The sequence below is a fragment of the Danio aesculapii genome, chromosome 7 (assembly GCF_903798145.1).
Source record: "Danio aesculapii chromosome 7, fDanAes4.1, whole genome shotgun sequence".
NCBI lineage: Eukaryota > Metazoa > Chordata > Actinopteri > Cypriniformes > Danionidae > Danio > Danio aesculapii.
Genome location: NC_079441.1, coordinates 56,219,998 through 56,234,704, shown reverse-complemented (window position 1 = coordinate 56,234,704; position 14,707 = coordinate 56,219,998). Strand labels below are relative to the sequence as shown.

Below are 14,707 nucleotides of genomic sequence, written 5' to 3'. Positions count from 1 at the left end.
CTAGTTTTCTTATTCAGTTAAAGTTTCCCCCATCGATTTGTTGTTATTTTATTTTGTTTTATTTAACCCACCTTTTGTTTTGCAAATTGAATCCTCATCTTCTCTTCAGCCCTAGATCACCCACCAGTGTCAGCTTCAACTCCAGAGCACCCACCATTGTCAGCTTCAGAGCACCCGCTAGTGTCAGCTTCAGTCCCAGAGCACTCGCCAGTGTCAGCTTCAGCCCCAGAGCACCCGCCAGTGTCAGTTTCAGCCCCAGAGCACCCACCAGTGTCAGCTTCAACCCCAGAGCATGTGTCAGCTTCAGCCTAAAGCACCCGCCACTCTCAGCTTCAGCCCCAGAGCACCAACCAGTGTCAGTTTCAGCTTCAGAGCACCCACCAGTCTCAGCTTCAGTCCCAGAGTACCCACTCATGTCAACTTCAGCCACAGAACACCCACCAGTGTCAGCTTCAACCCCAGAGCATCCGCTAGTGTCAGCTTCAGCCCTAGAGCACCAGTCAGTGTCAGCTTCAGTCCCAGAGCGCCCACAAGTGTCATTTTCAGCTCCAGAGCACCCACCATTGTCAGCTTCAGCCCCAGTGCACCCACCAGTGTCAGCTTCAGCCCCAGAACACTCATCAGTGTCAGCTTCAACTCCAGAGCACCAGCTAGTGTCAGCTTCAGCCTCAGAGCACCCACCAGTGTCAGCTTCAGCCCCAGAGCACCCACCAGTGTCAGCTTCAGCCCCAGAGCACCCACCAATGTCAGCGTCAGCCCCAGAGCACCCACCAGTGTCAGCTTTAACTCCAGAGCACCCACCAGTGTCAGTTTCAACTCCAGAGCACCCGCTAATGTCAGCTTCAGCCTCAGAGCACCCGTCAGTGTCAGCTTCAACTCCAGAGCACCCACAAGTGTCATCTTCAGCTCCAGAGCACCCACCATTGTCAGCTTCAGCCCCAGAGCACCCGTCAGTGTCAGCTTCAGTCCCAGAGCACCCACCAGTGTCAGCTTCAACTCCAGAGCACTTGCCAGTGTCAGCTTCAGCCCCAGAGCACTCGCTAGTGTCAGCTTCAGCCCGAGAGCACCCGCCAGTGTCAGCTTCAGTCCCAGAGCACCCACAAGTATCTGCTTCAACTCCAGAGCACCCACCATTCTCAGCTTCAGAACAACCCCCATTGTCAGCTTCAGCTCCAGAGCACACACCAGTGTGAGTTTCAGCTCCAGTGCACCCACCAGCCTCAGCTTAAGCCCCATAGCAACTACCAGTGTCAGCTTCAGTCCCAAAGCACCCACCAGTCTCAGCTTCAGCACCAGAGCATTCACCAGTGTCAGCTTCAGTCCCAAAGCACCCATAAGTGTCAGCTTCTGCTCCAGAACACCCGCCATTGTCAGATTTAGTCCCAGAGCACCCGCCATTCTCAGCTTCAGTCCCAGACCACCCACAAGTGTCATTTTCAGGTCCAGAGCACCCACCAGTGTCAGCTTCAGCCCCAGAGCACCCACCAGTGTGACCTTCAGCCCTAGAGCATCCGCTAGTCTCAGCTTCCGCCCTAGATCACCCACAAGTCTCAGCTTCAGTCCCAGGGCACTTACCAGTGTCAGCTTCAGCTACAGAGCACCCGCCAGTGTCAGCTTAAGTCCCAGAGCACCTGCCAGTGTCAGCTTCAACCCCAGAGCAACCACCAGTGTCCGCTTCAGCCCCAGAGCACCTGCCATTGTCAGCTTCATTCCCAGAGCACTTGCCAGTGTCAGCTTCTGCCCCAGACCGCTGGCCAGTGTCAGCTTCAGCCCCAGAGCACCCGCCAGTGTCAGCTTCAGCCCCAGAGCACCCGCCAGTGTCAGCTTCAGCCCCAGAGCACCCATCAGTGTCAGCTTCAACTCCCTATCACCCACTAGTGTCAGCTTCAGCCCCAGAGCACTCACCAGTGTCAGCTTCAGCCCCAGAGCACCCGCCAGTGTCAGCTTCAGCCTCAGAGCACCCGTCAGTGTCAGCTTCAGCCCCAGAGCACCCTCCAGTGTCAGCTTCAACTGCAGAGCACCCGCCAGTGTCAGCTTCAGCCTCAGAGCACCCACCATTGTCAGCTTCAGCCTCAGAGCACCCGTCAGTGTCAGCTTCAGCCCCAGAGCACCCTCCAGTGTCAGCTTCAACTGCAGAGCACCTGCCAGTGTCAGCTTCAGCCCCAGAGCAACCACCAGTGTCCGCTTCAGCCCCAGAGCACCTGCCATTGTCAGCTTCATTCCAAGAGCACTTGCCAGTGTCAGCTTCTGCCCCAGACCGCTGGCCAGTGTCAGCTTCAGCCCCAGAGCACCCGCCAGTGTCAGCTTCAGCCCCAGAGCACCCGCCAGTGTCAGCTTCAGCCCCAGAGCACCCATCAGTGTCAGCTTCAACTCCCTATCACCCACTAGTGTCAGCTTCAGCCCCAGAGCACTCACCAGTGTCAGCTTCAGCCCCAGAGCACCCGCCAGTGTCAGCTTCAGCCTCAGAGCACCCGTCAGTGTCAGCTTCAGCCCCAGAGCACCCTCCAGTGTCAGCTTCAACTGCAGAGCACCCGCCAGTGTCAGCTTCAGCCTCAGAGCACCCACCATTGTCAGCTTCAGAGCACCCTCCAGTGTCAGCTTCAGCCCCAGAGCACCCGTCAGTGTCAGCTTCAGTCCTAGAGCACCCTCCAGTGTCAGCTTCAACTGCAGAGCACCCGCTAGTGTCAGCTTCAGCCCCAGAGCACACACCAGTGTCAGCTTCAGTGCCAGAGCACCCACCATTGTCAACTTCAGCCCCAGAGCACCCACTAGTGTCAGCTTCAGCCCCAGAGCACCCACCAGTGTGACCTTCAGCCCTAGAGCATCCGCTAGTTTCAGCTTTCTCCCTAGATTACCCACAAGTGTCAGCTTCAGTCCCAGGGCACTTACCAGTGTCAGCTTCAGCCCGAGAGCACCTGCCAGTGTCAGCTTAAGCCCCAGAGCACCCGCCAGTGTCAGCTTCAGCCCCAGAGCACCCACCAGTGTCAGCTTCTGCCCCAGAGCACCTGCCAGTGTCAGTTTCATTCCCAGAGCACTTGCCAGTGTCAGCTTCAGCCCCAGACCGCTGGCCAGTGTCAGCTTCAGCCCCAGACCTGCCAGTGTCAGCTTCAGCCCCAGAGCACCCTCCAGTGTCAGCTTCAGTCCTAGAGCACCCACCAGTGTCAGCTTCAACTCCAGAGCACCCGCTAGTGTCAGCTTCAGCCCCAGAGCACTCACCATTGTCAGCTTCAGCCCCAGAGCACCCGCCAGTGTCAGCCTCAGCCTCAGAGCAACCACCATTGTCAGCTTCAGAGCACCCTCCAGTGTCAGCTTCAGTCCCAGAGCACTCGCCAGTGTCAGCTTCAGCCCCAGGGCACCCGCCAGTGTCAGCTTCAGCCCCAGAGCACCCTCCAGTGTCAGCTTCAGCCCCAGAGCACCCGCCAGTGTGACCTTCAGCCCTAGAGCATCCGCTAGTCTCAGCTTCCGCCCTAGATCACCCACAAGTCTCAGCTTCAGTCCCAGGGCACTTACCAGTGTCAGCTTCAGCTACAGAGCACCCGCCAGTGTCAGCTTAAGTCCCAGAGCACCTGCCAGTGTCATCTTCAGCCCCAGAGCAACCACCAGTGTCCGTTTCAGCCCCAGAGCACCTGCCATTGTCAGCTTCATTCCCAGAGCACTTGCCAGTGTCAGCTTCTGCCCCAGACCGCTGGCCAGTGTCAGCTTCAGCCCCAGAGCACCCGCCAGTGTCAGCTTCAGCCCCAGAGCACCCGCCAGTGTCAGCTTCAGCCCCAGAGCACCCATCAGTGTCAGCTTCAACTCCCTATCACCCACTAGTGTCAGCTTCAGCCCCAGAGCACTCACCAGTGTCAGCTTCAGCCCCAGAGCACCCGCCAGTGTCAGCTTCAGCCTCAGAGCACCCGTCAGTGTCAGCTTCAGCCCCAGAGCACCCTCCAGTGTCAGCTTCAACTGCAGAGCACCCGCCAGTGTCAGCTTCAGCCTCAGAGCACCCACCATTGTCAGCTTCAGCCTCAGAGCACCCGTCAGTGTCAGCTTCAGCCCCAGAGCACCCTCCAGTGTCAGCTTCAACTGCAGAGCACCTGCCAGTGTCAGCTTCAGCCCCAGAGCAACCACCAGTGTCCGCTTCAGCCCCAGAGCACCTGCCATTGTCAGCTTCATTCCCAGAGCACTTGCCAGTGTCAGCTTCTGCCCCAGACCGCTGGCCAGTGTCAGCTTCAGCCCCAGAGCACCCGCCAGTGTCAGCTTCAGCCCCAGAGCACCCGCCAGTGTCAGCTTCAGCCCCAGAGCACCCATCAGTTTCAGCTTCAACTCCCTATCACCCACTAGTGTCAGCTTCAGCCCCAGAGCACTCACCAGTGTCAGCTTCAGCCCCAGAGCACCCGCCAGTGTCAGCTTCAGCCTCAGAGCACCCGTCAGTGTCAGCTTCAGCCCCAGAGCACCCTCCAGTGTCAGCTTCAACTGCAGAGCACCCGCCAGTGTCAGCTTCAGCCTCAGAGCACCCACCATTGTCAGCTTCAGAGCACCCTCCAGTGTCAGCTTCAGCCCCAGAGCACCCGTCAGTGTCAGCTTCAGTCCTAGAGCACCCTCCAGTGTCAGCTTCAACTGCAGAGCACCCGCTAGTGTCAGCTTCAGCCCCAAAGCACACACCAGTGTCAGCTTCAGTGCCAGAGCACCCACCATTGTCAACTTCAGCCCCAGAGCACCCACTAGTGTCAGCTTCAGCCCCAGAGCACCCACCAGTGTGACCTTCAGCCCTAGAGCATCCGCTAGTCTCAGCTTTCTCCCTAGATTACCCACAAGTGTCAGCTTCAGTCCCAGGGCACTTACCAGTGTCAGCTTCAGCCCGAGAGCACCTGCCAGTGTCAGCTTAAGCCCCAGAGCACCCGCCAGTGTCAGCTTCAGCCCCAGAGCACCCACCAGTGTCAGCTTCTGCCCCAGAGCACCTGCCAGTGTCAGTTTCATTCCCAGAGCACTTGCCAGTGTCAGCTTCAGCCCCAGACCGCTGGCCAGTGTCAGCTTCAGCCCCAGACCTGCCAGTGTCAGCTTCAGCCCCAGAGCACCCTCCAGTGTCAGCTTCAGTCCTAGAGCACCCACCAGTGTCAGCTTCAACTCCAGAGCACCCGCTAGTGTCAGCTTCAGCCCCAGAGCACTCACCATTGTCAGCTTCAGCCCCAGAGCACCCGCCAGTGTCAGCCTCAGCCTCAGAGCAACCACCATTGTCAGCTTCAGAGCACCCTCCAGTGTCAGCTTCAGTCCCAGAGCACTCGCCAGTGTCAGCTTCAGCCCCAGGGCACCCGCCAGTGTCAGCTTCAGCCCCAGAATACCCTCCAGTGTCAGCTTCAGTCCCAGAGCACTCGCCAGTGTCAGCTTCAGCCCCAGAGCACCCGACAGTGTCAGCTTCAGCCCCAGAGCACCCTCCAGTGTCAGCTTCAGTCCTAGAGCACCCACCAGTGTCAGCTTCAACTGCAGAGCACCCGCTAGTGTCAGCTTCAGCCCCAGAGCATCCGTTAGTGTCAGCTTCAGCCCCAGAGCACCCGCCAGTGTCAGCCTCAGCCTCAGAGCACCCACCATTGTCAGCTTCAGAGCACCCTCCAGTGTCAGCTTCAGTCCCAGAGCACTCGCCAGTGTCAGCTTTAGCCCCAGAGCACCCGCCAGTGTCAGCTTTAGCCCCAGAGCACCCTCCAGTGTCAGCTTCAGTCCTAGAGCACCCACCAGTGTCAGCTTCAACCGCCAGTGTCAGCTTCAGCCCCAGAGCACCCTCCAGTGTCAGCTTCAGTCCTAGAGCACCCACCAGTGTCAGCTTCAACTGCAGAGCACCCGCTAGTGTCAGCTTCAGCCCCAGAGCACTCACCAGTGTCAGCTTCAGTGCCTGAGCACCGACCAGTGTCAACTTCAGCCCCAGAGCACCTGCCAGTGTCAGCTTCAGCCCCAGAGCATCTGTTAGTGTCAGCTTCAGCCCTAGAGCACCCGCTAGTGTCAGCTTCAGTCCTAGAGCACCCGCCAGTGTCAGCTTCAGTCCCAGAGCACCCACAAGTGTCTGCTTCAGCTCCAGAGCACCCACCATTGTCAGCTTCAGAGCACCCGCTAGTGTCAGCTTCAGTCCCAGAGCACCCACAAGTGTCATTTTCAGCTCCAGAGCACCCACCATTGTCAGCTTCAGAGCATTGTCATCTTCAGTCCCAGAGCACCGACTAGTGTCAGCTTCAGACCCAGAGCACCCACCAGTGTCAGCTTCAGTTCCAAAGCACCCACCAGTGTCAGATTCCGCTCCAGAGCATCCACCATTGTCAGCTTTGGCCCCAGAGCCCCCACTAGTGTCGGTTTCAGTGTGGCTCAGAGCTTGTGCCCCCCAGGCTCCTTGCCCTGCTGGCCCGTCTGACATCTTGTTTTGTTTTTGTCACTTTGTGCCATGTGCTCTGTTCACCATTCTGTTTGTTTATTGATTTCTCTTGCTTAAAGCTTCCTCATGTTTGCTGTCCTTTGCTAGTATAGCGTCGATGCTTACCCTGTGTTTTTCATTTGGCCTTGTTCCTGTCCTGCCTTCCCAGCTCAGTGTAGTTTCCTTATTCAGTTAAAGTTTCCCCCATCAATTTGTTCTTATTTTTTGTTCTTGTTTTATTTAACCCACCTTTTGTTTTGCAGATTGAATCCTCATCTTCTCTCTACCCACACGCTTGACACATTTTATGCAGATTTTTGCATGCTTTTATTTGATGTTTATATAATTGGATTTGAGGAATGAATGAAAAATGCACAATTGCTGTTTAAGCAGCAAAACACTAAATCTAAATGTCATGATAAGAAACTGAAAAAGGCAATGCTTTTACTGTTGTCTTACTTCGTGAATCATAGTTTGACATGAGAAAAGCATGTAGATGTGACATTATGAAAGGCAACTCATGTGTCAGAAGTGATCTGGGCGATGTGTGTCAATTGCCTCTTCATTTATGCATGTTTTTTCTCACTCTTTCCATCTGAATATATCCCCTGAATTTAAGGAAGCAGAGATTCATGGTAATCAGCTATATGTATTAAAAACTTGAATTAAAAGACTGCTGACCTAAACTGCTCTGCAGTTTCTCGGTAGAAATTGATCAGTTTAGAGGTATAGAAAAAAGCAATTACTTGTAATAAACTGCATCTAGTTTATTTAAATGCAGCTATTTCATTCTGGGAAGGTTTTACCTTCTACCTATTTTATAAGAAATGTACAGTTTGCAAGTGCATAGTATGCAGATTTTACCTGAAGACAAATTATCTCTAAATATTAAGAAATGCTAAAAAGCAACTATCATGACCTGCATCATTTTATATTGTTGGTCTAAAAATGCCACACATTCCAATCCTAAATTCTCATGACAGTGATTGTCTGCTTGAGTTCATTGTTCTCCTTCTTATACCTCAGCCATCGGGATTTTCCCAGTTATTGGGAATGAAAAATGAATTGGGATATATATCCCAGAGTTTTGGGAATGAAAGATTAAAGATGTTCTTTGAAACTCCATTACCCTCTTAAGGCCCTATAGCACTCTAGAGAACACATGAATAATTTAGAAGGACTAAGAGACCAGAGAGAATGGCTGTGATTGTTCACATACATTTCAGTTTCCATTTTAACTCTTGCAGCACATACATTAAAACAATTTGAAATTTCAATTACGCTCATATCGGTTGTCTTTCTATAATTGTATAACTTTAAATTTTTCAAAACCTGACATTCATCTGCCTATTTTAACTATATCCATGTATCACAGATATGACCTAACTGATCTAACTGAAGGTTTTTTTTTAAAGGAATAACTGTTATTTAAATGTATGTCTGATTATCCTTTAAAGCTACAGTATTCAGTTTCAGAAAATTTGGAGGAAAACACCCAAGTGATTTGAACCTCTTTTATGATACATTTATTATACTTTATGGTATTTTAATACAGACACTGCCTGATAATCTAGTTTACCAACAATATTCACAATATGTAATAAATTTTCCAATTGTGGTGTATCCATTTGATCAAATCAGATTTACTGATAAATTTGAGAATTCACTCATTGGATTCAATCCTACCAGTGTGCAGTATATCACTTTCAACCCTTTAACTGCTCCACCAACAACAAAAAAAAAGGATTGCATTTCTTAACTCCTAATGTCGCTAGTTAACACACTCTATTAATGTTTTTCAACACATTCCATAATTTCTAAAATATCAACCATTTGTTAGAGGTTGATCTGTCGGTTTAGGGTAAAAGTATTGGAATTAATACATATACTAGAAAATATGAAGTTTAAGACCAATTTATTTTAAAAAAATAGTAAATATAACATTTTTGAAAACTAAATCATCTTTGTTTTTAAGTATGCCATCAAATATTTCAGATTCTCATTTAACATGTTTTCTTGTTTTTGTTTTTGTTTTTACAATAAAACCAAAATCAAGTGTCTTTTTAATTACTTTTAACAGTCTTTTTTTTTTTTAAAAAAAGTAAAAACATGGTCAACCATTTGGTAGAGCAGGCAGTTAAAGAGTTAACAAAATCCAATCATTGAAAACTCCTTAAAATGGTATTACATTTACCATACAAGCAAAAGGATTAAAGTTAAAAAAATAATTTGTCTCCATGCTAGATCACAATGTGTGTACAAGTCCTGCATAAACAAACAGCTCTGTCAGCAGATTCCTAATCTAGACAGTTAAAAGCATAATGCTGATAAGATGGCAGTCAAGATGGACTTATTAATTAATTATGTATTTATTTTCTTTGTTCCTTTTTGGAGAGTGTATCCTTATTCCAAGGAAGCGATTATATTTACCGTTTAGCATTCTAAACAAAAATACATTAAAAAGAGAAGTAAAACATCAAACAGATTGGTTTGTGCCAATCATTTCTGGAGAGCATAAGCATGCAAATAACCTGTATTAGAATAGGTTATATAAAACTCAGTTACATTGTGGTCAGAAATGAAATTTAAAAATACTATACTATTTACTAGAAATGTAGGTTTTAGACAGGATAATTCTGGTTTAATTTACAAGTTTACAAGTAGAACCTAAAACAGCTAACACTGAATAAAATTAAGAACTGAATATATTTAAATATCACATAGCACAAACACATTAAGCTCTGTTGTGTGGAATGTTTATCCCTTCTGAAATAGGGAACTGGTTTTACAGCATCCTCTACTGAGGGTTTAGAGTACTGCAAATTTCATCTCACAGGACATTGACTGTAATAAACTGCTATTTGCCACATGATTGGTTCATTTATAGAATGAAGTTCAGGTTTTGAATGTCATAACAGGCCCCATAATAAGAGAATAAAATGGAAGAAGGAAATGGGTTATCAGTGCTTTTGATTGGAACAGATGTTTTTATGAACTCTTAAACAGAGACAGTATGGGTTTGATACCTTTATTTTTTCTAGTTATTCTACAGGGGTTACACTGAAGTGAAGTCTTGTACAGTCACAGGATGTGCTTAATTCCACATTCAAAGAATTCAAGGAGCATGTTCTGCAGTTCATTTATTCTGTTGTATTTAGTGTTGTAATGTTTTACATCCTGTAGAGAGTCTTATGCTGGGGACGGAGATGGATCTGCAACTGGTGGAGGGCACAGTTGAGGCCTTGGAAAGCACTCTGAAAATGTGGCTTCATGAACAGGGAGGAGATCGAGAACACCTGCACTTGTTGTTACCCCCTTCTTGTTTTTCTGCCAAAAACAGCCCAAGTCCAGGTATATACATATGGTTTCTCCTCTTAAAGAATAACCTTTATTGAAAATTTTGGTGAAGCTCGTGTTGTGTTTCTACTTATTATGTGTGTGTATTTCTTCCGCTTATGTCCTTGTCTGCAGTCTGTTTGAAGTGTGACATGCAGGAGAGACTAATCAGCCCAGCACTTCTTGCCAGCACTCCTGACCTTGGAATGAAGACTGAGAGCATGCAAGATTTTCAGCCACCAAACAAGAGTCTCACCAATCAAAACTTCTTACCACAGCGCTTACTAGTTGTCAAGTACAGTCACATCTGTAGTCAGGTTTTGTTTAGGGGCTAAAGTTTTTTTGTGAACAGGCAATTAACACAGATTTTACATAATGCTGTAATGTTTTATGTTGTACAATAATGCCTCAGAAGTCGAAGTCGAAGTTAATGTTTTTTTGTTGAGTTGTGTGAAATAGAAGAGTATAAGAGAAAAGTCTATGCAAAAGTCAGTATGACAGCGAGGTTTTTAATCAAACAGACAGCTCACAGCTCTGTGTTTGAGTCTTTTTTGTTTCCCACACACAGTTATACATTGTATTTCCCTTTGAGTGGTTTGCATAAGATTTCCATGCACATGAGGTAATTTTTCCAAGACCAGTGATACAATCTCTTGCTCCTACCTAGTCATTATTGGCCAATTTGACACAGGCGTTTCTTTTTGTCAGTTTACTCACCAACATTTAGTTTTTTTTGTGAGATGCTTAACAATGTTTTTTAATTAGATTAATCAAAAGTGACAGTAAAAACATTTATTGTTACAAGTATTTAAAAAATGAAACATGAATGTTTAAGTCTTCAGATCAAGCTGTTTTCTGTGTGTCTCAGAGTTCTTCATGCTGATGGAGTATGTCAGTCTGTCCTGTATGGACTACCACTCATTGTCAGACCAACCTCGTGTTGGCAACTGGACTGGGATGAAATGGAAACAAACAACCAGATGTTTCATGCACTCTGTCACATACTAAAGGTCAGTGCTTGGCTTTTTTTATTCTGTATCTATGTGCATGTGTTCATAGAGTACAAATTGTAACATTTTGTTTACATTTATTATTTGTTTGACAGACCCGTGACTGGTTCCTTTTGGTGCGCTCAGAGTCTGAGCCAGGGTCTTCTTCAGGTTCTGGTGTGTTCTCCTACTATGTAATTCAGTCTTCTGGTTCTCACTCTCTGCTTCTGAAACCTGCGATGACACGAGAACTTATGCTGCCCTGCTGCTTGCCTGTATCAGTGGAGGACCCTCCACTTCTTGCTCTCGACACGGTGGAGGTGCCATTACATAAAGATACATAAAGGGTTTGAACAATGAAACTGAAACACTGGTCAATTTAGTGTTGGAGATTTTATGGCAAAATTTTCACCAGTAAGAGCAGAGTGTGAAGGTTTAATTAGCAGAGTAATGGCACAGTTTTGCTTAAAATATTGCAATGCACACAACATCATGGATGACATATTAAAGTTCAAAAGAGGACAAATTGTTGGTGCTCGTCTTGCTGGCACATCTGAGTTTTTGTGATGCATCAAGAGCCAAGGTATCCAGTGTAATGTCAGCATACCAATAAGAAGGATGAACCACAACCAACAGGAGTAACTGTGGATGCAAGAGGGAGCTATCGGAAAGGAATGTCCAGGTGTTAACCAGTTGTATCCAAAAAACACTATACCACAGCTGCCCAACTCACTGCAGAATTAAATGTTCCTCATCTTTCCTGTTTCCACCGAAACTGTTCTTCGGGAGCTCCACAGGGTTAATATACATGGCTAGGCTGCTATAGCCAAACCTTTGGTCACTCATGCAAATGCCAAACATCTGTTTTAAGGTGCCAGCAGGGACAATCTTTCCCACATCCAGGAGAGTTACGGTGTGGGGAAGCCCCAAAAAAGCATACAATCCAGATATGCCCAGAGTAAAGCATGGGGGTGGATCAATAATAGTTTGGGCTGCAATATTATGGCATTCCCTAGGCCCAATAATTGTGCTAGATGGGCGTGTTACTGCCAATGACAACTGCTCCATTCTGGAGGACCACGTGCACCCAATGGTTCAAACATTCAATCCTAAAGGCGGTGCCATGTATCAGTCAGTCAGTCAGTCTTTATTTATTTCCTGAAGACAATTTGGTTGCAGCATACAAGCGTGCCACACATAATACTCGAAAACACATTGTACTATACAAATCTACCCTAAATGTAAAAACTTTACAGCTGAGGGGATAAATGAAAGTTTGAGTCGATTTGTTTCACTAATAGGAGGTCTATAAATCAAATACTAGAAGGGAGAAGAGAAAACTTGTGGTGCATAGGATGGGAATCATCTGACAAAATACTCTGAGCTTTACTCAATAATTGTCTATTGTATAACTGAGCCATAGTCATCTGTTTTCTTCCTGTTATCTTTCCTCCTGGGTTCACAATTTTCTTCAAACAACTCTTATTTTTCACACTGAAAAATATAACCGTGACTGGGTGTATGAACTGTAAAACATGCACCTGAGTGATTTAATGTAAAGCCTAACCAGGGTGAGGGCTGCAAATTAGCTTTATGCTAAATGCCTTATGTGCACAACATCGGTTGTCTTTGTATAACAATGTCAAGTGTTAAATAAAAAAATAGGCAGTACAATCGTTGTTGCCACTTCTTACACAAAATATTAGGTTTTAATTATCTAAAACAGTACCCAAATACTTGTATTGATTAATACTCTCAACACCTACTCCATTAATACTTGTTTGCTTACCCTTAATCAGTCTTCTCTTAGAGTTCAAATCAATAGTCATCTCTTTAGTTTTAAGAACATTTAATTGTAAGAAAGCCTCCTGACACCAGCTGGAAAAATGATCGTCAGCAAATTTTGTAATGTACCTATTACTAAAAGTACTCTTAAAACTACTTGTGTACAAAATAAATATTATAGGAGAAAGGACACATCGTTGAGGTGACCCCGTAGATAATATCAGCCATTCAGAGAAACAATTATTTACTTGAACCCTCTGTGTTCTCTGAACAAGAAAGTCTAAAATCCATATTACAAGCATTCAATCTAACTCAAATTCATTAATAAGTTTCTCAACCAAAATATTTGGCTGAATGGTAATGAATGCAGATGAAAAGTCAATAAAAAGTAACTTGTCATATGTTTTGAGCTTATCAGGTTGCTTAAGAACTAAGTGCAGCAGAGTCCCTGCTGCATCTTCCACCCCACTCATAGGCCTATACACAAACTGGAAGGGGTCTAGGATACTGTGAGTCAGTATGATATTAGTATGATAATGCACCAATACACACAGCAAGACTGCTCACAGAGTTGTTTGATGAACATGAATGTGAAATTGAACATCTCCCTTGGCCTGCACAGTCACCAGATTGAAATATTTTTGAGCCACTTTGGGGTGTTTTGAAGGAGCAATTCAGGAAACGTTTTCCTCTAGCAGCATCACATAGTGACCTAGCCACTATTCTGCTAGAAGAGTGGCTCAAAATCCCTCTGGCCACTGTGCAGGACTTGTATCTGTCATTCCCAAGGTGAATTGATTATGTATAGGTTGCAAAAGGAGGCTTTACACCATACTAATGCATTATTGTGGTCTAAAACCAGGTGTTTCAGTTTCATTGTCCAACTCGTGTGTGTGTGTGTGTGTGTGTGTGTGTGTGTGCGTGCGTGCGTGCGTGCGTGCGTGCGTGCGTGCGTGCGTGCGTGCGTGCATGCCTGAGGGTAAGTCATTTTCAGATTAGGGCAGACAGAATTTTTATTCCATACCTATTTACAAACTGACATCAAAATAATCTTTGATTATTATATCTTTGATCACTTAGAGCTCCCTAGAACAGCTGGAGAAGGACCCTGTATTTAACCCTCTCTGTCTGGATTCCAACCTGTATCTGCACCTGAGAATTAGAGGTTTGCTCACCCGTTCATCACAGCTATTTGGAGCACAGGGCCGTGGCCAGTGCAGGGGAGCTAGTCGACCACCAGAGGGCTCTACACAACGTCAGGTTAGAAAAAAAAATGTCTGAGATATGTGCAACACAAAGGAATTAGTAAAAACAAGATGAAGACCTGGAGTTTTCTACAATGAAATGTGTTCACAGTCAAATACAAAAAGTAATGTAAAATTATGTATAATGTATTGATTGAAATTATTAATAATTTTGTGGATGCAATATACAGTACTCTAGGACAGAGGTGTCCAAACCTGCCCTGCTCTTGGTGGGCCAGTGTCCTGCAGACTTTAGCTCCTACAACCTCCTGCACACTTGAAGATTTTAGAGAGTCTTGACACATTAATTAGTATCTGGTTCAGAGGTGTGCTTCATTATGTTTAGAACAAAACTGTGCAAGGCAGTGGCCCTCCAGGAGCATGTTTGGACACCGCTGCTCTAAGAGAAATTTAAGAAATTCTGAATCAAAGCTTTAAACTGTTCTCTCAACACTGGCTTTCTAAATGCAAATAAAAATAGAGAAACATATTTGTATTAATCCTACAATAGCTGTATCAAATAGTATTGTGTCTTTCTCTGTGTGTGTGTGTGTGTGTGTGTGTGTGCGTGCGTGCGTGCGTGCGTGCGTGCGTGTGTGTCTATTTGTTTAAAGGGGAAAATTACTGCCCCAGATAGCAAAAAACAAAACCAGACAGTAGCCTAATATTAAAACACCCACACAAGAGGAAGACAAAAACAGCAAAGGGGAGTGAAAAAGATGAAGAGCAGTACAAATAAATTGGTTATATTTTAAAGCTTGCTACACTTGAACTCTACATGACCAATTTTCCAACCACAAGTGTGATGTCACTGTCATAAATAAAGACACATTTACAAATTTAAAACATAGAAACATAGTCATTCTGCTTGTGAATTGAGAGGAGAGGTTATATCAAGCATGTCAGTTTCAGGAATAAATAAAGAAGTTGTCCAAGTCTGATGATTAAGTTCTTCAGTATAATTTATTTTAATACAA

The 14,707-nt window shown here is 46.1% G+C and overlaps 1 protein-coding gene across 1 annotated transcript in view; it reads left to right on the top strand.

The window, feature by feature from the left end:
- m1ap (meiosis 1 associated protein) overlaps nt 1–14,707 on the top strand; it is a 95,522-nt gene that overhangs the window by 77,409 nt on the left and 3,406 nt on the right. The window contains exons 5-9 of the mRNA XM_056462227.1: nt 9,560–9,727; nt 9,848–10,007; nt 10,581–10,722; nt 10,818–11,021; nt 13,567–13,746. Coding sequence (XP_056318202.1) covers nt 9,560–9,727; nt 9,848–10,007; nt 10,581–10,722; nt 10,818–11,021; nt 13,567–13,746 — 854 coding nt within the window. The remainder of the gene's footprint in view (nt 1–9,559; nt 9,728–9,847; nt 10,008–10,580; nt 10,723–10,817; nt 11,022–13,566; nt 13,747–14,707) is intronic.